At 46.4% G+C, this 26,564-nt stretch overlaps 1 protein-coding gene across 2 annotated transcripts in view; it reads left to right on the top strand.

Annotated features, from left to right (window-relative positions):
• Positions 1–26,564, top strand: part of SLC2A11 (solute carrier family 2 member 11) — a 539,079-nt gene that overhangs the window by 107,227 nt on the left and 405,288 nt on the right. For both annotated transcript variants that reach the window (XM_069619918.1, XM_069619919.1), the window contains exon 2: positions 17,771–17,869. In XM_069619918.1, coding sequence (XP_069476019.1) covers positions 17,771–17,869 — 99 coding nt within the window. The remainder of the gene's footprint in view (positions 1–17,770; positions 17,870–26,564) is intronic.

Genomic DNA, 26,564 nt, shown 5'->3' with positions numbered 1-26,564 from the left:
GCAGAATGAGGGATTTAGTGGACACCTTGCATAATGCAAGTGGAGTTGACACACCACATGAGACAGAACCAGGGGAACATGCCAGTCCCTCATACAGACAACTGATGACAAAAGTGGTGGATTATTTAGGATGGGCTAGACCACCAACTCAGTTCATCTAGGATGACCTGACAGACATATTGGATCATGGCCCCATCGAAGATCCGATTTTACCCTTCCATGTAGCCTTACAAAATAGGGTGGCCAAAAATTGGGAGACCCCAGACTCAATTCCTCCTGTGAATAAGTCCCTCACTTCAAAATACCACCCTTCCAGTAGCGGCCCCGGCTATCTGTCCAAACACCCTACTCCTGAGAGTCTGGTGGTCCGGCAGCCACAGCTTCAAATAAGGTAGTGTACCCTTCCATTCTTCCGGATAGGGACAACAAGCGTGTGTATGGTTGGGCACTCAAGGTATTTTCAGCTGCGAGTATGGCATTAAAATCAGGCAACTCCACATGTGCCTTGGCAAAATGTTCGTACACTCTGGGAGTGCATTGCAATGGCGGCGGAGCACATACCAGAAGGGGAAGAAAGGGAAGGATTCCTAACCATTGTTAGAGATGGAATGGAGGCCATGCAGGAATCCCTTCAGTCTGGATTGGACACTGCAGATAGCGTGAGAGAGGTCCATGGCCACTAGCACAGTGATACGCAGATTTGCGTGGTTGCGAAAGTCGGGTTTTGCACCAGACGTGCAAAACCGTCTTTTGAACATGCCTTTTGACGGGTCTCACCTTTTCAGAAACAAGGCTGACGAGAGCATTGAGAGGTTGCAGCCCTCGAAAGCAGCGGCCACATTTTTAGGAGCTGCCATTGGGCTACCTCAGCCTTTTCGTGCATTAGGACAATCTTGGAGGGGACGATCCTATCGTTATTAGTCCTCATATGGAAAAGCGAGAGGAATGGCCAGTCAAAGCAGCCAAAGAAAAACCACTTGTGGTGGACAAGGTAAACGTGCTAAGCCAGCCCCAGCTGCAGCCTCTTTACCATCAGCAGGTGCAGCAACCGCCACAAAACCACTTTGAGGACTTGCATCACAAGACACCTGTAGGAGGCAGGCTGTCACAGCATCTGCAAGAATGGCGAGCCATTACTTCAGATGTTTGGCTCTAGAAATAATAGAATAATAGCCCAAGGTTACTGCCTTCCTTTTCTAACGCAACCTCAAACCAATCCACCGGGGAGACACTCTTTGAAGCTTCCAGACCCGCTCCTACAGCAGGAAGTATTAACCCTGCGAGAGAAAGGTGCTATAGAACCAGTACCTGTAGCAGAGAGGAACAAGGGATGGTACTTCCGCCTTGAAACACTTGTGTATAGGCGCGTTACAAATGCCATATCATATCATATCATATCATACTCCCCATATTTTTTAATCCCCAAAAAGGACGGAGGACTGAGATCCATCTTGGACTTAAGAGGCTTGAACAAGCTCCTCAGGAAGGACAAGTTCAAGATGGTTACTCTTTCTCAGATCCTTCAGGCCCTTCAACTTCAGGATTGGTTGGTGCCATTGGACCTTCAGGATGCTTATTTTCATGTGCCAATCCATCTCAAGCAAAGATACTGAGGTTTGCGGTTGGTGACCCGCATTATCAGTTTCGAGTCCTAGCATTCGGATTGACCTTCGCCCCGAGTGTCTTCACCAAGTTAATGGCAGTGGTGGCAGCACACCTCAGGAGAGGGGGGATTCACGTCTACCCCTACCTGGACGATTGGTTGATCAGGGCGTGTTCTGCCGAGCAAGCCCTGAATCATCTGAAAGTCACCTGCCACTTCCTCCACAGACTGGGCTTCTCCCTCAATTTCAAGAAGTCACAAATGACACCTTCCCAACATCTCCAGTACATAGGGGCTGTATTAGACACATCCTTGGGAAAGAGCTTGCCTTCCAAGTCGAGGGCTCAAGACATTCTTCAGATGGTTTCCAAATTCCAAAATCTCCAGACCTATGACTTCTTGAGGCTGCTTGGCCTCATGGTATCTTGCATTTTCCTAGTGCCAGAAGCACGCCTGAGGATGAGATCCCTTCAGTGGGCTCTAAAGACTCAATGACCCCAATTCTCTGGACAAATGACGGGTCTCCTTCAGATTCCGAACAAGGTTCGCAGGATCTTCTGTGGTGGACTTGCACAGAGAACATCCTAAAAGGACAACATTTTTAGCAACCATGGCTGGAGATTACAGTAGTGACGGATGCCTCACTCATGGGGTGAGGAGCTCATGCCAACGATCTGACAATCAGCGGTCATTGCTCTCCATCGGAGTCCAAACTACACATCAACCTTTTAGAGCTGAGAGCAATCAGAATAGCGCTGATGGCTTTTCTTCCATCTGTCAGGGGAAAAAATCTCCTGATAATGACGGAAAACACAGTGGCCATGCATTACCTAAACAAAAGAGGAGGTGTAGGGTCACTACCTCTGTGCCGAGAGGAAATGCGGCTCTGGTATTCGGCAATTCAGGAAGGAATCTCCTTATCGGCAGTTCATCTAGCCGTGGAGAAGAATATGATGGCGGACCCTCTGGCAGGCAGAGTACTGTGACCCACGAGTGGGAACTGGCTCAGGAAGTCCTTCAGGAGATCTTCACCCTTTGAGGAACCCCTCAAGTAGACCTGTTTGCGACCGAAATCAACCAGAAGTGCGAAAGGTATTGCTTAAGGGAATTTCCCCAGAAAGGAGCCCTAGGGGATGCGTTCGTGGTGGAGTGGAACTTCCCACTGCTATACGCGTTCCCTCTGAACCCCGGCATTCTTCAAGTCATCAGGAGGTTAAGACGGTTCAAAAACCACATGATCCTAATTGCCCCGGATTGGGCCAGGAGAACATGGTACCCGGACCTTCTAGATATGGCCATCTGCCCTCCGTTACGTCTTCCTCAGAGAGAGGACCTTCTCTCACAAAAGGAGGGCCAGGTTCTCCATCCAGAGGTCAGGACTCTCAATCTTCATGCTTGGTATCCGAAAGGCTGAGATACAAGGATTGGGACATTCTGGATGACGTCATGGAGGTGTTGCTTTCGGCGAGAAGGCCAGCAACAAAATCTTTGTACCGTTGCCGCTGGAAGATGTTTTGCAACTGGTGCAGGGAAAACAATGTTGATCCTTTTCTGTGTCCTATTCCAGAAGTTTTATCCTTCCTCTTATCATTGGCACATAGAAGTCTCAATGTTGGGACCATTAAAGGTTATCTTGCAGCGCTTTCCAACTTCAAGCGCTCTTCGGAAGAATGTTCCTATTTTAGAATTCCTCTGATAGTGCAATTCTTAAAGTGACTCACCAATGTGTTTCCTCCTCCTTCTTCTTTCCAAGTCCCAGTTTGGGACCTTAATCTGGTTCTAAAGTTTTTGATGTGTGCCCCTTTTGAACCTTTGCACACATGCCATTTAAGATTACTAACGCTGAAAACCATTTTCTTGGTTGCTTTAACATCTGCACGAAGAGTGAGCGAAAGTAAAAGGCACTGTCTTCTGGGCCACCCTATACTGTGTTCCAAAAGGACAGAGTTGTATTGAGGGTTAAACCCTTGTTCTTACCTAAAGTTGTGTCTGATTTCCATTTAAATCAGAAGTTCATTCTGCCCGCGTTCTATCCTCCACCTCATCCCAGCAAGGAGGAGGAAAGATTGCACAGGCTGGACCCTAGAAGAGCTCTAAGCTTTTACATTTCTAGGCTCTCCAAACTTAGAGTGGATAATCAACTTTTCATTGGCTACACCGGAAGGAATTTGGGTCAATCGGTGTCAAAACAAACCCTATCACGTTGGATTGTGGTTTGCATTTCAGAATGCTACAGATTGGCTGGCAAAGATCCACCAGAAGGCTTGAGTGCCCATTTAACCAGAGGCATAGCCTCTTCGACAGCCCTTCGAAGAGGTGTTCCCATCAAATCTATTTGTGAAGCAGCAACTTGGTCTTTGTTGCACACTTTTTCTAAATTCTATAATCTGAATGCTTCCCACTCTAAAGAGCTTGCTTTTGATAAAGCAATGCTGTATTCAGCTATATAATATTAAAATTCCACTCCCTCCTCCAAAGAACTTACACTGCTTTGTGAGTCTATCTAAGATGAGGAATACGTTGGAGCACACAATTCATTCGAAGAACAAGTTACTTAACAACTGGTAACGTTCTTTCGACTGGATGTTCCTCCAACGTATTCCTCATCACCCTCCCATCCTACCCCTCTGTAGATTTTCCAGTGTTATTACCACTTCAACTCTCGCAAGGCTGACACCTGGCTACCTACACTATCTATATAGCAGATCAAGCGGAGAAAAACAGAACTGAGGCCAAAGGGTGCTGCGCGTGCTACTTGTATACCCAATGACGTCACCCACTTCGACTCAACGACATCGACGCACGGTGCCATCTGCCGAGAAAAAATTTCTGAAGCAGCTAAAGCTGGACGAATACATCTAAGATGAGGAATATGTTGGAGCACCATCCAGTCGAAAGAACGTTACCAGTTGGTAAGTAACTTGTTCTTTTCAAAGATAGCAAATAAAACCAGATCTGAACTTCTTGCTCCCAAACACAAGTTAAGAAACAATGTATTACTACTTATGGTCTGCAAATTAGTCCGATCCAAGGGATTATCAGAAAACACTGACATCTATGTAAAAAGGATCACAACTTTACTCTTTTACGAGGTAAACTTTTAGGAGATCTCTTAACTAAGAGGTATTTACTCTCCTATTAATGACCAGGATTGGTTAAGCCAATCACCGAGCTCTTTGCCTTTTGGTTCATGTAGCAAAAATATTACCACTACTAAATTCGCAATGAGCATTTTTCACTGGAACTATTATATTCTGAATTGCATCAATTGTAACTCGGAATATTTAGTTTATGTTCTGATTTGTCCTTGTTCTAAATTGTATATTGGGAGCACCATTAGGAAAGTCGAAATTCGAATTCTGAAACATATAAGAGCAATCTAAAAAGCAGATACAAATGACCTGTTTGCAGCATGTTGTTCTGAGGTCCACAATCATAATTGCAATATGTTGAAATGGGTAAGCCTAAGTAGTGTTGTATCACACCTATGTGTTGGCGACAGGGAATCCCCCCTCAGAAAATTAGGAAATGGATTATACGTTTCAATAGTCAAGTTCCATATGGGCGTAACATTACTGAGGGTTATTCTGCTTTTCTTTGAATTGAGCTTTATTCTGATTATCTCAAGGCTTCTATTCAAGTGAGACACTTATCTGCTCTGTATAACCTGCACTATTTGATTTTTGGAGCAATTCTAATTTACTCTAATTGTACATCGTAAAGTGTTCACTTAGAGTAATTTTGATTGTTGACCCAGACATTATTAGCATTGTTAAGCATTAGCCACTTAGGCATATATCAAAATGCAATTAATTAATATAATGGGTTATGCATTTATTAAACTTAATATGCATATGCACTGATTTTTAGAAGATTTATTTCAAATGGATCCCTAGATGTTTTAAATATATTTCGCACTTCATAGCATCTTTGCACATTACTGAATGCTTTATCTGCTAGCCACTATGGCATGACGATAAAAAAAAAGATTAACATAGTGAGCTGTGCAATTACTTAAATCAATTCGAGTGTATATGGATAGCTTTCAGACACACCAAGATTGTATAGCTATTTTTAAAGTTTCTTGCACTTTAAAGCTTTTTTGCACTTTATTTTGTATTTTGCACATTTAATATAGCATTAAGAAAGAGTCACCTAATCACGTTGGTTTTTGTGATGACTACTTTAGTTTGAGTTTTGTCCTGTTTTTATGTCTAATGTGTGTGTACTAATAACAGTATAAATGCAGTCCCTTTTCTATGTCTTCTGCAAATCTGAAATCCTGACTAAACTGTGGATGCAGCGAAACATCAGTTACTTTGTAGCAGCTATGCAGTAAACCTGTCTTCAAACATGGAAGATTGTGCTTGATGCATTCATTCGTCCTGTGCCATTACTCACAGCTCTGGATTCGTCACTGTGCTCCTGCCCCCTACCACTGCTATAAATATATATGGGTTGTTTGTGCAAAGATAGAAAAAGCTATGATGGTGTAAAGATAGAAAAGGGTATGGTGAATGATGTATCAGTAGAACAGGCAAAAGAGCAAATAAGCAATTACAAAAAAAAGAAGCAATCATGCTAGGCATCAATCGCATACAATAAATATGCTACTGGTCTATGAGAGGCATAAAGAAGACCAGATAACAAATTAGGGTACACAATTCAAGGTCTCATAGTAGAAAATGTAAACAAAAATATGTAATCCTAAAAGCAGTATAAGCAATAGCATAAATATAATAGTCTTAAAGGAAAAACAATCAGGGAGAATATCTAAGCCTAAAATACTAATCCCATTATTTCTGTACAGTGACAATGAGAAGGATATGTTAACCCGAGACAAGGTGCTTGATGGCTGTGAAGTTAATTGATGTTTCGTTTTTTTGTAATAAAGGTATTGCTGCTGGACCAGACTCCATCTGTAAATCATTAAGCATGTCAATACACCTGTCTGTGTCTGTTACTGCTTCAAAACCAGGTGGCAGCATTCATGACCTGAATGTATTATAATCAGAGAAAAACACTGTGTCCGAACACAGCTCATTACATTCAATTCACAATATGTGCTTGAACATTTACAGTGGAATAACCTTTTACCTGCATGTAAACTCCTCACAGCATTCACCGGAGAAGTCAGTTTCTTAGGCCTGTGATGCATTCTTTGACCACAGCTAGGACCTAAGGGCAAATGCACTCAGAGCCCATTTAATCTTTATAAAAGAAGTACATGTCCAAACAGTATCCGCAATAGCGTGACCCTAACACACTGTGCCTTCTTTGTTTTATATATTAAACCGTTGACCGGTTTGCCATGGGTGGAGACTACCACCAGGAATGAAATGATTTAAAGTTAAGATTTGCACTCCAGGAATCGGCAGAGATTATGTGGTGTGGCAATAGTTTACAATCGTCTCTTTTTAATTTTCAAGACACCTGGCGTCCACAATAGTATGACTCAGAGGTACAAAAATGTTTGCAAGTTAAAGCCTGCAATCGCATGACCACATATAATGTGAACTTTAAGATTTTCCCTTTCTTGGGCCTGCAACAGCACAGTTTGTATAGTAATGGGGGGTTAGGAAAGACCACCCAGCCTGCTACAGCATAGCCATCCATGGTAAACGAAAGGTAGGGGGTAATCTGGGGTTTGAGGTTTGCAACAGCACAACCTCCTCTGACTCTTTTCTTACCTTTCTTAAAGGAATGGTTCGGTCAGAAAATATTATTGTCCACATGGTTTGGCCATGTGGTTTTAACCATAATTCGATCGATCGTACAAACATTTCCTATGCACCTTGCCCGAGTTTTCGTCTCTTGAACACAAGCAAAATCAGGCAGCAGGGTGCGGCCATTTTGTGATAATCTTATCACTTTCCGCATCGCCCTGGGTGACCTGCGTTTGCGGCACTAAATCATATCCCCCGCCCCTGATCCTGACATCACTAGATGCGTACCGCCCATTTCACAACGCCAAAGCACGTCTTGTGTCAACATTCTCTACGCCTTAGCTACTGATGTGTCGCCATGGAAACGGCAGGAAGCCTCTTTCCTCGACAAGTATAAACAGAGCGTTTCACTACACACAACAGCAGATTTTCTTTTCCATTCCATTTGCTGTATTTCTTTGATTATTCTGTGACTTGTTTCTGTGCTCTGGTCAGCTACCTTAGTTGCTTGTAGCCCGTGTGAACAGATACCAGTACCATCGCTGTTATTTATTTTTGTTTCTTTACCACACAATGGCAACAATAATGCCCTACCTGTACGAGCCCGAGTATTCCGAGGAGGAATAACTGGAAAGAGCAGGCTCTGTAGACGATGGGGATTTGGACAACAGTTGAGCGGACGTTTCAACAGATGAAGAGCCTGGGCCTAGTCGCATGGACGGTGTTTCCACCTGGTGTACCTGCAATCGGTGCGCGCTCATGCCAACCGAGGTGGAGAACTGCTGCTGCCGAGAAAACTCTGGATGCTTGTCCTACATATCGCAAGGCGATCCACAGCCGCAATACGTTACCGAGCTGCCAGACTTCACAGTCTGTGTCACACGGTCCGTGTTGAGGATTTTGATGGTGCTTATGCACGAACTTTGCGCAACAGATTGCCCTCGTAATCCAAGCAACGAGTAAGTGTAGTCTGGTTGTAATGTCAGTTAGGCCACTACTATTTCACGGTTGTCCCCTATATTCTCGTAACTTCAAGATATCATTGTCATATCCATTTAGTCTTGCAATTCTCTAGTAATAGTCACATAAAAGTCGTTCAATGTTGTACAGTGTCTAGTTAGCATTTGTCCTGGCAAAAATGCCATTGTATACAATTATTGTCATTGACAACTAAGGTTTAATACACTTATCTTGGTCATTTAAAAACAGATTGTATCTTTTTGTTTCATAGGTGGTACCGGCTGGTGGCCTATCATTCGTACACATGGTGGCCTCATGGGAGGCTTGTACACCGCGTTTGACGATTAATACCCGCCTGTTTCATTGGTGCCATTAGACAAACTTTCCCCAGCGACAGTGGTCAGTACAGGGGATTTTCCCTCGCCGAGCTGCAACTAAACCTTTACAATGTATAGTGTTTTTGTGCCATCAAAATAAGAAACCAAATAAAACACAACATATTTTTTATCTATGGTTGTTTCAGTTTTTAAGTGAATCAAGTGTGTCTCAATTCAGCAGTGTTCCGGTGCCTTGTCTGCACGCCCCCAGCACATCCATCCCACCCCCCACTATCAAAGGCAGTTTGCGCTACTGGATGTGCGCTGCCATGGGGGGCTGTCAGGGGTGCGAAGGCCCAAGGTGCCATACAACTTGTACACTTCAAAAGCTATCTTACGCCCGGGGCCATTGTTCACATGGCCTCCTCAGACCCCGTGTCTCCAGACAGGCTCCCCTGAAGCAGATCATGCCCCTGCAATCCACATAAGTGTGTCTCCAATAAGCAGTGTTCCGGTGCCTTGTCTGCACGCTCCCGGCTAATCCATCCCCCCTCCACTATCAAAGGCTTTTCGCGCCAGTAGATGTGCTCTGACATGGAGGGCTGTCAAGGGCGTGAAGGGCCAAGGTGCCAAACAACATGTACACTTCAAAAGCTTTGTTACACCCAGGGGCCATTGTTCAAATGGCCTCCTCAGACCCCGTGTCTCCAGACAGGCTCCCCTGAAGCAGACCGTACCTCTGCAATCCACATAAGTGTGTCTCCATTCAGCAGTGTTCCGGTGCCTTTTCTGCACGCCTCCCGGCCCATCCATCCCACCCTCCACTATCAAAGGCAGTTCGCGCTAATGGATGTGCGCTGCCATGGGGGGCTGTCAGGGGCGCGAAGGGCCAAGGTGCCAAACAACATGTACACTTCAAAAGCTATCTTACGCCCAGGGGCCATTGTTCACTTGGCCTCCTCAGACACTGAGTCTCCAGGCAGGCTTCCCTGAAGCAGACCGTGCCCCTGAAATCCACATAAGTGTGGCTCCATTCAGCAGTGTTCCGGTGCCTTGTCTGCACGCCTCCCGTCCCATCCATCCCACCCCCCACTATCAAAGGCAGTTCGCGCCAGTGGATGTGCGCTGCCATGGGGGGCTGTCAGGAGCGCAAACGACCAAGGTGCCAAACAGCATATACACTTCAAAAGATATCCAACGCCCAGTTTCCATTGCTCACATGGCCTCCTCAGACCCCGTGTCTCCAGGTAGGCCTTCCCTGAAGCAGGCCGCGCCCCTGCAATGTACATAATGCCATGACATATACACGTCATTCATTCACAAACACACCCCTTTTTGTTATTCTTTATAAACCACTGGATATTTACCATGAGAACTTCCTTGAGCACTGAAAGTCAACTCGTGAACGTGCTACTCTGTGAAGCTTCGAGTGAAATCGTCAGTGTGCTACCTGTGAACATGTCCCTGTTCTCCTGCCACTAATTACTCTGCTTGCTGAATCCAACTGTTTGTTGGTCAAGGTAAGGACATGTATCCTAATCATATCTCCTTCATTTGTAAATTTATATCTATTCTGAAGTATCTAACTCCGTAGTGCTATGTTAATTTGTATCATTGTTATTGACTTGAGTTTCTTTTGTTATGTTATTGGTATATCAATTTTTATCATTGTCAATTGGAATCGTATTGCATCCTTCGCGGACCGTGCCTATAGTATAAGCATGTTTCATTTTCGTGCATGATAGAACATTCAAGTGACAAGTAACATGTTCTGATTTTCAACACATCAATGAATCGTTTGTGAAATTTATCCTATTATACAGCCGCACACACTGCACTGGTTTTGCTGTGTTGCCCAAAACAAAGCATGCATCGAACAATGTATGGTCCAATTCATTCTTTCTCACATGCTTATGCAAAATTATTTTCTATTAATGTTGACCCTTATTTTGCAGAATTTACAACAATGCCTGCATGTTCTATTTTCGGTTGCCCTTTGAAGACCCATGACAAATCCGAAGGCATTACAATGCATGTATTCCCTAAGACTGTTGATCGAATGAGAGAATGGGTTAGAAGTTGCGGAAATCCACTGGAAGAACTTGAAAGTAGAGTCAACCAAGTCTTGGTGGACAAGAGGGGTCATCGATACCACATCTGCAGCCTGCACTTCTCACCAGATATGTACGACACATCCTTGTACACAAAGAGGAATCCACCGAGAGCAACTCGAAAATTGCTCCCAAACGCTATTCCGACTTTACTCGTGAAAATGCTGCCACAGGTGAGTCACGGTGCAGGATTTAGCTTTACGACTGTATTTTCGGTGTAAATGCCACTTATAGTACTTTGCATACTTATGTGATTAAATAGCTGCTGAAATAATGACTTTTTTGCTAAACATCAGTCCTTGTTTTGTAGAACCCACATAGAAAAATGATTTATGGGGACGGATAACTATGCTATATTATGCATTTCAATAAGTGTAATTTTCTAGTATTCAGTCTCCTTACATTGCATTTTGTAATGTTTGAATTTCTAAATCGAATAATACTTTCCCTTAACCACTCCATTACTAGCAACTGAATATGAAGGAACAAGATTAAACATCCACGTGTTGCCGGGAGTCATCAACCACTTTGAGCGCGTATCAGGTAATCTTACCTAGCTATTCTGTTCCAGACTGGTTTTATGTACGGAATTCTAGATATTGTGATCATATTTTCGCAACATATCATTGCATTGCACAATGTTTCTTTACCACTTTACTGTTGATAAGTACCTTTGTCGTCTTTCCAAATTGTGTGTCCCGTTTCCAATCTTTTCGACCTCATTAATGAAAGTACTGTGTTTCAGGGAGATGCTGAAGAGTCCACTACAATCCGAACACCCCTCGTAATAGATCCGGTGTCAGGGGTATTGGTCATCATAGCTCAATAGGACGAGATAATCTTTTCATATTTTCGCAACGTATCATTGCATTGCACAATGTTTCTTTACCACTTTACTGTTGATATGTACCTTTGTCGTCTTTGTCCCATTTCCTATCTTTTTGACCTTACTAATGCAAGTACTGTGTTTCAGGGAGATGCTGCAACGTCCGATACAATTACATTATCCATTGTGGTTGTTCCGGAAACAGACCATATAGTTGCTCCGGAGCCAGAGGTATGCGCATTGACAGTACCATCGAATAAAAGAATGTCGGTCTAATTAGATGTGTAATGCCAATGACTTATTTTAAATGGATACTATTTTTTGTAGGGATGTATACAAGATCCGTATATTGAACCGGAGGAATGTGTATCAGAGTCGGTCCGCCTGTTTGCTGATGTTAGAGTAAAGAAGGTTTCAAAGAAAAGAAATAAAAATAAGGTTAGTTATAAACACTTTCTATTGTTGGCAAAAGTTTTGTGCTAAGGCCCTCATTATATACTTTTTTATGTCAATTGTGCAATACTGTATGTTGGATTTAGACTGAACATCCCTTTTCCTATCTGTCCTGTAGTTGCCCAATCAAGTACGTACTATGCAGACACAGACAGGGATACAAATGACAGATGCTGCTTGCCAAACTGTTTTCACCATGGAGGAACTATTCATTGAGACGCATCGAGTTCACACTCGAGATGCCTATGTCCAATAGCCAGAAAATGAATTTAATAAGACTGGCGATTCCAGCAAAGTGTTCTTAGACCATTCCTACAATGCGCCCACTCTGCCAGAGGAAGACGCAATTAAATTTATAGAAGATAGTTTTACATTACTCGATGACCACTTGACACAATCGACACCCGCCAAAAAAATGCCCCCCAAAAAACAGTCCACATTGATGTTTTCTCCTATCCATCGTCAAGTAACAGATGTTGAAATGACAGAAACTGAAGCATCAACACTATTGACCGACGAAACAGACAAAGATATTGACTATAGTATGTCCGGTTTGGTTGATATGTCCACAACGGTTCAGTCCGAAACAACAGTGTTTCCAGATGACAGTATAATAAAAGAGGCCAAATACATAGTGTTCGACAGCAGCTTGATGGAGATTATAAAGATGCTGAACTGTGTGCATTCAGTGGGGGGGAAATATGTGGAAAGCCATTGGTGAGCGTGACTCGTCTAACACAAGGCAGTAACCTGAAAATACATGCCACCTGTGAAAAGTCACATAAAGCATTTTCTTTCAGTTTGTGGGACTACATTTAATTTCTAAAACGCAATACTACAAATGCCAACGTGATTATCTATTCCCTGCCATTAGTGAAGCTTGGAAAATTGAACAATTGGCTATTCAAAGTACATTCCCCGACAAACGGTTCCGGCTAGCCGGCGATAGACAGTGTGACAGCCCCGGATTTTCTGCTAAGTACTGCACCTTCCATCTTCAGGACATGGAAAGTAAGAAAATTGTGAGTTCAGTGGTCGTGCAGGTGTCCCAATGTAAATCCTCGGTGGTCATGGAGAAACTTGGTTTTATAAAATCATTGGAAGATCTACAATTAAGGGGAATGCAAATCGACCTCATAGCAACGGACAGACATGTTTCAATAGCCAAGAGCAGTATCCAAATATTAAACATAAATTTGATGTATGGCATGTTGCCAAATCAATTAATAAAAAAATCTCGGCTGCAGGGAAAAAAAAAAGCTTTTGAAAGTATTTCCCATTGGTCCCAGTCTTTCAGCAACCATCTTTGGTGGAGCTCCAAAACATGTGATGGGTCTGTGGAAATTCTACTGGAAAAATGGCGCTCAATGATGCACCACTGTTCCAACGTTCAACACTGGACAGAAAACCAACATTTCCAGGAATGTGAACATGGCCCTTTGTCCCCAGAGCAGGCACGGAAGAAGAAGTGGTTGATACCATCTTCACCTACACACAAAGCCCTTGAGAAGATTGTGTTTGATAAAACTCTATCAAGAGATCTGAAGGGACTCACAGAATTCTGTCACACAGGAGATTTAGAGGTGTTCCACAATATGTGCCTAAAGTACAGGCCAAAGAGATTGCATTTTGGCATCCAGGGGATGAAATGTAGGACTTTACTAGCGGTATTAGTGCATAACGAGAATGTAGGCCGGGAACAATCTAGGACTGCAGGAAACTTAGGGATGCTTCGCTACAATGTGGCCTTTACAAAAAGAAGCAAATAATGGGTGGTGAAGCCGGTATATGATCAAATGGAATTCGATTTTGTGAAAGATCTCATTGTTAATGTCATTGAGATGCATACTCAGGGAATTGCGCACAAATCTGTTCAGAGCACACATACATTGCCACAAAACATTGCCAGCGTACCATGTCCACCCAAAGCAGAGCTTGTTAAATCATTCAAATCCCAGTTGAAATGATTACCGCCTGTTTTTATTTTTGCAAAAAAATGTTTCCATAATCTGTATAAATAAAGTATGCATTTTGTCTTTTGAAATCTATACTCTCAGTCCTTTATCTTGAAAATATATTACAATTATTACGATTGCTTTCACATTTCACAGTTTAGTTGAGATACTGAGGGACCTTCATTTTTCGTGTTAATGAACAATGGGTAACAGTGTGTAAGAATATTTGGGTTTTGGCAGTTGACTTGCAATAAAGTTCCGCAAAAAGCTGAATAACTGCTGGACCTACAAAAGGGATTAGACATAGGCCACAAAACATTCTAGGCACGCAAGAAGTACCGACTGTGAAAACAGGCCGTGGGGTAGGAGGCCATGAAATAAGCAGTGGTGGCCCTATTGGCAAATTTCACCTATAGCTGAGCAGCGCCACAAACAACGAGCGGCCCCCTATTTCCTGAGCCTGTGTTTTAAAATTCATTCCATCATGGATGCGTTGGCACGGGATGTTGCAAAGTAAGAATGTACGTTCATTTTGAGTGAAGGTCACCAGCTTTGAATTTCGGCTTGGGAGCTGTGAGGCCCCATGCGTCCCTCGCACAGTATAAGGTTCTATTGTTTTTTGACTTTGAGAGGCAGGGACCATTCTGCAAGGGATTGAATTGAAGGGGGGTGTAATAACGTATGATATGATTAGGTTGCCCATTCCGAAACTGCACCTAGTTACATGTAAGTTCAGTTTATGAGAAAACGTTGACACGAACGGAGGAATCTGCATCACGGTCTGCATTACGCCTAGAGAATGGAAATTGCGAATATAATGTAAGTTTCTCTTTAGACAATTTCATACCAGATCTAATCGAAATAAGAATAGCTGACCGTTACTGATGGGTGACATTGTGCTTGTTCGTTCTGTTTGGCATATTGCAATGAAGTGCTAGTACTTCTATCTACCGGGCAACAGGGGCAGGCCAGCATCGAGACGCATGTAGACCACCACTCGTTTCTCCCTGGCTCAACGCTAATAAATCATTACATTGTTTTTGCACCTCGAATTATTGCCCCAGTTTACGCATAACGTTTAGAGCTCAACATTTTCATTCGCACTATCCGCGGAAGCAAATAGAAGAGTACTTTGATATTCCACGTTGTATTCTCTCGGTTCACATTGTGTCACCTCTGCGCTAATAAAGGAAATTAATAATTGTAATAAAGATCGGCTACTGAGACACTTTTCGATTTTTATCTTTTGCAAACAGTTACATCATGCCGTTCTGCGATTGTCATCTATTCCAGACCCTGACCAATGGCTTCTTCAACCGCCAGCTGCAGCTACATGTCAATCGCTGGATCTACTTGACTGTATTTTGGGACGACAGACAAGGTCCAATCTGTCCGTACGTGGTACCGGCAATTAGGAGCAACATAACAACCTTTACGGTGGTCTAGTGCCAATTTGAAGCACCGAAGTGCTTCGATTACCCAAAACGAACACCCTGTGCACCCAAAAGGAACAGCGCGTGACTCCCGATAAACATTTGCGGATTTATTACCCAAAACGAACACCCTGTGTACCCAAAAGGAACAGGGCGTGACTCACGATAAAAATTTGCGGATTTATTACCCAAAACGAACACCCTGTGTACCCAAAAGGAACAGCGCGTGACTCACGATAAACATTTGCAGATTTATTAAACGACAGACAAGGTCCAATCTGTCCGTACACGGTCCCGCAAAGAAAAAAAGTTCTATTTTGATTGATTCGGTCACACGCTGATTTTTATCGAAACATTTAATGTGAAATAAATGTACTTTACTAATTGTACAGTCTTGTTGTTTCCACTTAAAGTACAGTTTCATATTCCTAATTGTGACGTGCCACGCTGTGAGATAATGTGTGTTGTTTTCCGGGTTCCGCGTCTAGTCGCGTAGGTGACGACTGGGCGCGTTTGGCCAAGCTGCCCAGCAACGTCACGGAGAGAGGCAGAGAATATAAATGATTTGGTGATGTCATGCTCAGGGGTGGGGGATCTGATTTAGTGCCGCAAACGCAGATCACCCAGGGCAATGCGGCAAGTGATAAGATTATCACAAGATGGCCACGCCCTGCTGCCTGATTTTGCTTGTGTTCATGAGACGAAAACTCAGGTAAGATGCATATGAAATGTTTGTACGATCGATCGAATTAAGATTAAAAGCACATGTCCATAGGGACAACAATATTTATGACCGAACCATTTCTTTTAAGCATGCAACTTGAACTGGCAACAGCCTGGTCTGAGCCTCTTCATTAGTCTCCACATGAAGACAGATGAAGAGAAAAACACAGGTAGAGGACAATTAGTAGCAGGGCTCTATACTCCCTTTAGGGAGTAGGGGGAATTTCCAGACGTTTTTGGCAACTTGTTTGGTTTCTCTCTGGGAAGCAGGGAGCCTTCATTTAGTAGGGCCTGTGATGAGACAATGGGGGTCATTACGAGTTTGGAGGCATTCATGGTGCTACTAGCACCATGGCTGCCTCCAAACTCGTGTCTGGGTTCGGGTTCTCTGAATGGTGACTTACCGGGTCATTCCAACCTTGGAGGACCCAATAAGTCCCCATTCACAAAACCCTTCCCCATTCCCATTCGAGCCCCCATAGAGCTCAATGGGAATTGGGAGGGAGCTAATAACGGGCCCGCAAATAGTGGGCCCGTTATTAGCTACCTGGTCCCTTAGCGGCTCCCGCTAAGGACGGCTGTTTTTTTATCATCAGGCCTTAGTGGGACCCGCTAAGGGACCTCAGAATGCGGCGGTAACTTACTTCCGCACTCGTAATGAGGCCCAATGTGTTGTTCGACCGGGAGCCATTGCAGTGTTAGTAATGCTGTGGATGTGTGTCCTCATGTTTGCAGGGCAGAGGCTCAAGAAAGATCTACAGCAGTCCAGAGCTGTACCTCGGACTCCTATCTGAAAAGGTGGTGAACCAGGATGATCGTGTGATTCACTCTATCTTATGGTTTCCATACAAGGGTCATTCAGGAGGAACATTATGACCGACTGATTATGCCCTTCTCTGTCCTCCTGCTAAAAGTGGGAGAATGACCAGGAGTGGATATGCATCATTTAGCCGCGTCACATTAAGCTTCGTCCGCCTGATGCTACGCTGAGTTATGCTGGTGTCTGGTAGGCAGCGGGTTTGGGATACAGGCGTACAATGCATGGGTTCCCTAAGTCAGTGACTACTGACTTTGCGTTTACGGTGGGGGACTTCAAACTAGGAATGGGATGGGATTCTTCAAACTGGAAACTTACTAGGATTCAGGAAGCTAGGAGAGTGCACCCCGGGTGTTAGAAATTAAGCCCTGCGAGGATGTGTGGAGAGAGGGTTTGCTCATTCAAGGAAAGAAGGTCTGCGCAGTTCGTCCCCTTTAAACTACTTCGTCCATTGCCACTTTAGAGGCTGCCACACTGCATTTTTCTTTCTGCTATACCTGTCTGACTTCATGCTGATGCATTTGTAAAGTCGATCATCGCCACTGTTAAATAATTTACTTTGTGCATCATCACATTGGAGTTAACTTTGTGTGATTTCCTTACTTTGTGCATCATCACATGGGAGTGAACTTCGTGTGATTTCCTGGGTTTTGCTGCAGATTAAAGAACATGTTGTCGTTATTTTATGAATACTGTGAATTGTTTGTGTACGGGAAGGTTGTCTCTCATTCCTTCCTTGCAGTGATGAGACGTTTGGTTACAGTTAAGGAAGACACAAAGCACCCTTTGTAGAGGTGTGTTTTTCAATGGCGGCTCCCTTCAAGTGCCGAACGCTGAAGGAACAATGCAGGTGTGAAGGAGCAGAATACTATAGGACTTATATTCTTTATCTGTCTCCTTCCACAGCTCCAGGCCCGTGTCTTGATGATGACAGCATGTGCTGCTGGCATTGGGGGTACCCTCCAGTATGGCTACAACCTCACCATCATCAATGCCCCAACCATGGTAAGATACAAATCTAGCGTTGTCCTAAACAACCCCATTTCATCATCTCCACCAATTCTCATTGGTTTTGAAACTTTGCTATGGAAAGATGGAGAGGGTTGGAATGTTGCAAGCAAATGTATGTTCTGCGTGTTCTTTTGCTGCAGTTTCTTGTGTGGCGGTGAGCAGTATTTTTAGTGGCATGCTTATCCCTAGCATTGGCATTGGCAGTAAGAATACTGTTTTCTGTGTCTATGTTGCACGCAGAGGAATATTGGAGACTGTCCAAGAGTGTTTTCCACTTCTTCCAAGCTCATATTTACCCCCCCATTAAAATCGTATGACACCCAACCTCGCCCCAGCACCTCTCTCCACCCAACCAACTAACCTCATTCTATCCACTTCACTAGAGCACCTCACCCAGCCTCTCACCCAGCCAACATAACTGCACCACCTCCCCCCAACGCTTCACCCACCAAATATCACCCCATTATCTCACCCTCACAACCTTACCCCATTACCCCACCCTCACCACCTCGCCCCAACACCCACCCAATCTCATCCTAGCCCTTCATCGTAATACCCCACTGACCGAATGCCACCCAAGCACCACACCTCACTCCATCCACGCAAGCTTGCCATAGCCCCTTCCCCACACAATCTAACACCAGCACCCTATCCAGTCTCACAACAGCACGCCACCCACCCAGCCTCATTCCAGAATGTCCTCCCCCAGCCACCCAGCCACACAGCCTCACACGATAAGCTCACCCTATTTTTCTAAGAGCACACCAGCATCCCACCTGTCCATCCTACCTGAATCCAGTGTCCCGCCCACTTTACCTCATTCCAACACCCAACCTAATCCCAGCATCTCAATTTATATCATACCTGACACCAGGACCCCACCCACCCACTCAAGCTCACAAACTAACCCACCCTTTCTCACCTCAGCACCTCACCCACTGTACCTCACCACAACAACCCCCACAGCCCTACCGCACCCTGGCACCACCCACCCATTCTCCCCCCACAGCCACCCAGCCTCACACCATCAACTCACCCGTCCAACCAACTTCATACTATCATTATACCCACCCATCCTACCTAAATCCAGCATCCAACCACCTATTTTACCTCACTCCACTACCTAACCCCAGCACTGCATTCCCAGATCATACCTTGCTCCAGGACCACATGCACCCACTCCAACTCAATATTCACTCACCTATCCTCACCTCAGTGCCTCGCCCCCCCACCTCATGGCAACAACCCCCACAACACTACCTGACCCAGACACCAGCCAACCAACCTGAATCCAGTGTCCTACCTACCCAACTTTACTCCAGTTCCTGGCCCATTTGACCTCACTCAGCAGTGCTCCCACCCGCCATACGTTACTCCAGCTCTCCACTCCTTCGTCCTATCTTTTTCAACAACCCCACCCTACTTCACCCACTATAATACTCACTCAACATGATGCCTTATTCCTCGTTTTCCATGGCCAAGGTGAGTCCCGCTGCAGGCACCCAGCACCACATTTTGGACCTCAATGGGGTTTGGACCTCAATGGGGTTTAAAAAACACGGGAGCGCGGCTTTCCTGCGCGCCACAGCCGGATTCAAGCTCTGGCCTTAATCCACCTCCCGGGCGGCCACTGCCCCCAGATTAGTGCTCTCCACAACCCACAACACCAGACCTACTGCTCTGAGTCTCCTCCACATGATGCCTTATTCTTCAATTTCCCTGGCCAAGGTGAGTCCCCCTGCAGGCCCTGGCACCCAACACCCCATTTTGGACCTCAATGGGGTTTAAAAAACACATGGAGCGCGGCTTTCCTGCGCGCCACAGCTGGATTCAAGCTCTGGCCTTATCCCGCCTCCCGGATGACCCCTCCCCCTGATTGGTGCTCTCCACAACGCACAACACCAGGCCTATGACTCGGAGTCTCCTCCCCATGATGCCTTATTCCTCCATTTCCCTGGCCAAGGTGAGTCCCCCTGCAGGCCCCCAGCACCCCATTTTGGACCTCAATGGGGTTTAAAGAAACATGTGGAGCGCGGCTTTCCTGCGCACCACAGCCTGATTCAAGCTCTGGCCTTATCCCGCCTCCCGGACGCCCCCTAGCCCCTGATTGGTGCTCTCCACAACCCACAACACCAGGCCTACGCCTCGGAGTCGCCTCCGCATGATGCCTTATTCCTCGATTTCCCTGGCCAAGGTGAGTCCCCCTGCACGCCCCTGGCTCCCAGCACCCCATTTTGGACCTCAATGGGGTTTAAAAAACATGTGGAGCATGGGTTTCCTGTGCGCCACAGATGGATTCAAGCTCTGGCCTTATCCTGCCTCCCGGACGGCTCCTGCCCCCTGATTGGTGCTCTCCACAACCCACAACACCAGGCCTATGGCTCGGAGTCTTCTACGCATGATGCTTTGTTCCTCGATTTCCTTGGCAAGGTGAGTCCCCTTGCAGGCCCCCGGCACCCAGCACCTCATTTTGGAGCTCAATGGGGTTTAAAAAACACGTGGAGTGTGGCTTTCATGTGCGCCACAGCCTGATTCAAGCTCTGGCCTTATCCCGCCTCCCGGACAGCCCCTGCCCCCTGATTGGTGCTCTACACAACCCACAACACCAGGCCTATGGCTCGGAGTCTTCTCCGCATGATGCCTTATTCCTCGATTTCCCTGGCCAAGGTGAGTCCCCCTGCAGACCACCGGCACCCAGCACCCCATTGAGGACCTCAAAGGGGTTTAAAAAACACATGGAGCGCGGCTTTCCTGCCTGCCACAGCCTGATTCAAGCTCTGGCCTTATCCCGCCATCTGGACGGCCCCTTCCCCCTGATTGGTGCTCTCCACAACCCACAACACCAGGCCTACGGATAAGAGTCTCCTCTGCATGATGTCTTATTCCTCGATTTCCCTGGCCAAGATGAGTCCCCCTGCAGGCCCCCGGAACCCAGCACCCCATTTTGGACCTCAACGGGGTTTAAAAACATTTGGAGCACGGCTTACCTGCGTGCGCCACAGCCAGATTCAAGCTCTGTCCTTATCCCGCCTCCCGGACATCCCATGCCCCCTGATTGGTACTTTGTCTGCATATAGCTCAGCAGGGCCAGCAACCCTCTGCCTGGCAGCCCCTGCAGCTAAGGGCCCCAAAGCCAAGGGCGGCTCCTACATTGGCAGCTCTAGAGAGTGTCTGCAGGTGTCTGCCGGGGAAGCCAGTGAAGCCAGCAGCTAACAGACACCAACAAAAACTGTAAGTGTGGCATGGGTGGGGTGTAGAGCAATTACTCTACTCCAGAAAGCCCCCGCCACTCTATCTTACTTTGCCATAACATAGACTGCCATAGACTTACACCAGGCATACTTAGAAAGATGTGTGACAACCAGCCTGAACCTATTCATGACATGATTGTAGAAGTTGCCTTGTATTACATACTAACATACTTGTCAAGGTCAACAAGCACCACACCTAGATGAAACTTGAATGTTAGCATGTGCCACACTTAGAATTGTGAACATTAGCCTGCGTCGCATCTAGATAGGATTGTGAATGTTAGCATGCCGACACTTAGATAGAATTGTAAACATCAGACTGCGTCGCATCTAGATAGGATTGTGAATGTTAGCATCTGCCACACTTAGATGAAAATTGAATGTTAGAATGAGCCACACTTAGAATTGTGAACATTAGCCTGCATCACATCTAGATAGGATTGTGAATGTTAGCATGCCCACACCTAGATAGAATAGTGAACATCAGCCTGCGTTGCATCTAGATATGATTGTGAATGTTAGAATCTGCCACACTTAGATGGATCTTGAATGTTAGCATGTGCCACAGTTAGAATTGTGAACATTAGCCTGCATCACATCTAGATAGAATTGTGAATGTTAGCAATCCCACACATAGATAGAATTGTGAACATTAGACTGCGTCGCATCTAGATAGGATTGTGGACGTTAGCATTCTAACCCCAGCACCCTATCCAGTCTCACAACAGCACACCACCCATCCAGCCTCATTCCAGCATGTCCTCCCACAGCCACCCAGCCACACAGCCTCACACGATAAGCTCACCCTATTTTTCTAAGAGCACACCAGCATCCCACCTGTCCATCCTACCTGAACCCAGTGTCCCACCCACTTTACCTCATTCCAACACCCAACCTAATCCCAGCATCTCATTCTATATCATACCTGACACCAGGACCCCACCCACCCACTCAAGCTCACAAACTAACCCACCCTTTCTCACCTCAGCACCTCACCCACTGTACCTCACCACAACAAACCCCACAGCCCTACCGCACCCTGGCACCACCCACCCATTCTCCCCCCACAGCCACCCAGCCTCAAACCATCAACTCACCCGTCCAACCAGCTTCATACTATCATTCTACCCACCCATCCTACCTAAATCCAGCATCCAACCACCTATTTTACCTCACTCCACTACCTAACCCCAGCACTGCATTCCCAGATCATACCTTGCTCCAGGACCACACGCACCCACTCCAACTCAATATTCACTCACCTATCCTCACCCCAGTGCCTCGCCCCCCCACCTCATGACAACAACCCCCACAACACTACCTGACCCAGACACCAGCCAACCAACCTCAATCCAGTGTCCTACCTACCCAACTTTACTCCAGTTCCTGGCCCATTTGACCTCACTCAGCAGCCCTCCCACCGGCCATACGTTACTCCAGCTCTCCACTCCTTCGTCCTATCTTTTTCAACAACCACACCCTACCTCACCCACTATACCACTCACTCAACATGATGCCTTATTCCTCGTTTTCCCTGGCCAAGGTGAGTCCCGCTGCAGGCACCCAGCACCCCATTTTGGACCTCAATGGGGTTTAAAAAACACGTGGAGCGCGGCTTTCCTTCGCGCCACAGCCGGATTCAAGCTCTGGCCTTAAACGCCTCCCCGACGGCCACTGCCCCCTGATTAGTGCTCTCCACAACCCACAACACCAGACCTACTGCTCTGAGTCTCCTCCACATGATGCCTTATTCCTCGATTTTCCTGGCCAAGGTGAGTCCCCCTGCAGGCTTCTGGCACCCAACACCCCATTTCGGACCTCAATGGGTTTTAAAAAACACATGGAGCGCGGCTTTCCTGCGCGCCACAGCCGGATTCAAGCTCTAGCCTTATCCAGCCTCCCGGACGACCCCTTCCCCTGATTGGAGCACTCCACAACGCGCAACACCAGGCCTATGGCTCGGAGTCTCCTCCGCATGATGCCTTATTCCTCGATTTCCCTGGCCAAGGTGAGTCCCCCTGCAGGCCCCCAGCATCCCATTTTGGACCTCAATGGGGTTTAAAGAAACATGTGGAGCGTGGCTTTCCTGCGCACCACAGCCTGATTCAAGCTCTGGCCTTATCCCGCCTCCCGGACGACCCCTACCCCCTGATTGGTGCTCTCCACAACCCACAACACCAGGCCTACGGCTCGGAGTCTCCTCCGCATGATGCCTTATTCCTCGATTTCCCTGGCCAAGGTGAGTCCCCCTGCACGCCCTTGGCTCCCAGCACCCCATTTTGGACCTCAATGGGGGTTAAAAAACATGTGGAGCGTGGGTTTCCTGTGCGCCACAGACGGATTCAAGCTCTGGCCTTATCCTGCCTCCCGGACGGCCCCTGCCCCCTGATTGGTGCTCTCCACAACCCACAACACCAGGCCTATGGCTTGGAGTCTCCTCCGCATGATGCTTTATTCCTCGATTTCCTTGGCAAGGTGAGTCCCCCTGCAGGCCCCCGGCACCCAGCACCTCATTTTGGAGCTCAATGGGGTTTACAAAACACATGCAGCGCGGCTTTCCTGCCTGCCACAGCCTGATTCAAGCTCTGGCCTTATCCCGCCACCTGGACGGCCCCTGCCCCCTGATTGGTGCTCTCCACATCCCACAACACCAGGCCTACGGCTCAGAGTCTCCTCTGCATGATACCTTATTCCTCGATTTCCCTGGCCAAGGTGAGTCCCCCTGCAGGACCCCGGAACCCAGCACCCCATTTTGGACCTCAACGGGGTTTAAAAACATGTGGAGCACGGCTTTCCTGCGTGCGCCACAGCCAGATTCAAGCTCTGTCCTTATCCCGCCTCCCGGACAGCCCATGCCCTCTGATTGGTACTTTGTCTGCATATAGCTCAGCGGGGCCGGCAACCCCCTGCCTGGCCGCCCCTGCAGCTAAGGGCCCCAAAGCCAAGGGCGGCTCCTACATTGGCAGCTGTAGAGAGTGTCTGCAGGTGTCTGCCGGGGAAGACAGTGAAGCCAGCAGCTAACAGACACCAACAAAAACTGTTAGTGTGGCATGGGTGGGGTGTAGAGCAATTACTCTACTTCAGAAAGCCCCCGCCTCTCTATCTTACTTTGCCATAACATAGACTGCCATAGACTTACACCAGGCATACTTAGAAAGATGTGTGACCACCAGCCTGAACCTATTCATGACATGATTGTAGAAGTTGCCTTGCATTACATACTAACATACTTGTCAAGGTCAACAAGCGCCACACCTAGATGAAACCTGAATGTTAGCATGTGCCACACTTAGAATTGTGAACATTAGCCTGCGTCGCATCTAGATAGGATTGTGAATGTTAGCATGCCGACACTTAGATAGAATTGTAAACATCAGACTGTGTCGCATCTAGATAGGATTGTGAATGTTAGCATGCCGACACTTAGATAGAATTGTAAACATCAGACTGCGTCGCATCTAGATAGGATTGTGAATATTAGCATCTGCCACACTTAGATGAAACTTGAATGTTAGAATGTGCCACACTTAGAATTGGGAACATTAGCCTCATCACATCTAGATAGGATTGTGAATGTTAGCATGCCCACACTTAGATAGAATTGTGAACATCAGCCTGCATGTTAGCATGTGCCACACTTAGAATTGTGAACATTAGCCTGCATCACATCTAGATAGGATTGTGAATGTTAGCATCTGCCACACTTAGATGAAACTTGAATGTTAGCATGTGCCACACTTAGAATTGTGAACATTAGCCTGTGTCACATCTAAATAGGATTGTGAATGTTAGCATCTGCCACACTTAGATGAAACTTGAATGTTAGCATGTGCCACACTTAGAATTGTGAACATTAGCTTGTGTCACATCTAGATGGGATTGTGAATGTTAGCATGCCCACACTTAGACAGAATAGTTACATCAGCCTGCGTTGCATCTAGATATGATTGTGAATGTTAGAATCTGCCACACTTAGATGTATCTTGAATGTTAGCATGTACCACATTTAGAATTGTGACCATTAGCATGCGTCACATCAAGATAGGATTGTGAATGTTAGCATCTGCCACACTTAGATTCAACTTGAATGTTAGCATGTGCCACACTTAGAATTGTGAACATTAGCCTACATCGCATCTAGATAGGATTGTGAATGTAAGCATGCCAACACTTAGATAGAATTGTGAACATTAGCCTGCGTCGCATCTAGACAGGATTGTGAATGTTAGCATGACCACACTTAGATAGAATTGTGAACATCAGCCTGCGTCGCATCTAGATAGGATTGCTAATGTTAGCATCTGCCACACGTAATTGAAACTTGAATATTAGCATGTCCCACACTTAGAATTGAGAACACTGGCCTGCATCACATCTAGATAGGATTGTGAATGTTAGCAAGCCCACACTTAGATAGAATTGTGAACACTTCATTTTGTAGTTTGCTTCCGGTGGCCCCTTGCTCACTGCTCGCTCGTAGTTGTCTTTTTCCCGTTGTTTGTACCGCCCGCCTCCCCTCCTTGTCTGCCCGCCCTCCCCCTCCCTGATTGGCTGCCCCCACTTCCTGGTGCCTGGTGCGTTTGAATCTTGCGCACCCCGCTCGCCATTTCCATCTTGGCGTGAGTGGGTGCTGCAGCTTCAGTAACACTGGTAAGACCCTCCTGGGCCTCCATCCTGACCTGTAGTTTGCCTCTGGTGGCTCTTGCCCCCTGCTCACTGCTCGCTCGTGGCTTTTTTTTCCCTTTGTTTGTACCGCTCGCCTCCCCTCCTTGTCTGCCCGCGCACCCCCTCCCTGATTGGCTGCTCCCTTCCATACCTAAGGCCCTCCTAGGGCAGCCCCCTGCCCGGCAGCCCCTCGGCTACGGGCCACTTGGCAAAGGGCGGCTCCGATTGGCGGCTCCCTGAAAGTGTCTGCAGGTGTCCGCAGGGGACGCTAGCTGCCAGTCATCTTCCTGCGGGGTGCCCTGCCTATCCCCCTTTTCACCTGCAGGCGTTTCCCCCATGTGTCTTTTTACGTGAATGTCTGAGCACTAAAAATTGCTTTGTGAAACCTAGGCCTTTTTCCCTCTATACAGGATTCTCAAACGTAGGTGGTGTTTAACTTTGACTGTCTGAGTACAAAAATTGCTTGTGAAACCTAGGCCTTTTTCCCTCTATACAGGATTCTCAAACTTAGGTGGTGTTTAACTTTGACTGTCTGAGTACAAAAATTGCTTGTGAAACCTAGGCCTTTTCCCCTCTATTCAGAATTCTCAAACTTGTGTCTCCCTCCTGTCTTCATGTGCTTTTTGTGAGCTCTTTAAGCCAGGGTGTTGTCCTGTCTCTTTGCACTAGTTGCCTGCCTCCCTCTATCCTGTCTGCCTGCTCTAGCTGTCCCTTCTAGTGTCTCCCCCTCTCCCTTTCACCTCTCCTGCCTACTCTATGGTGCTCTCTATCTC

Source organism: Ambystoma mexicanum, chromosome 10, assembly GCF_040938575.1.
Source record: "Ambystoma mexicanum isolate Mex_15411 chromosome 10, UKY_AmexF1_1, whole genome shotgun sequence".
NCBI classification, from domain to species: domain Eukaryota; kingdom Metazoa; phylum Chordata; class Amphibia; order Caudata; family Ambystomatidae; genus Ambystoma; species Ambystoma mexicanum.
This window is presented reverse-complemented; position numbering and strand designations above follow the sequence as displayed.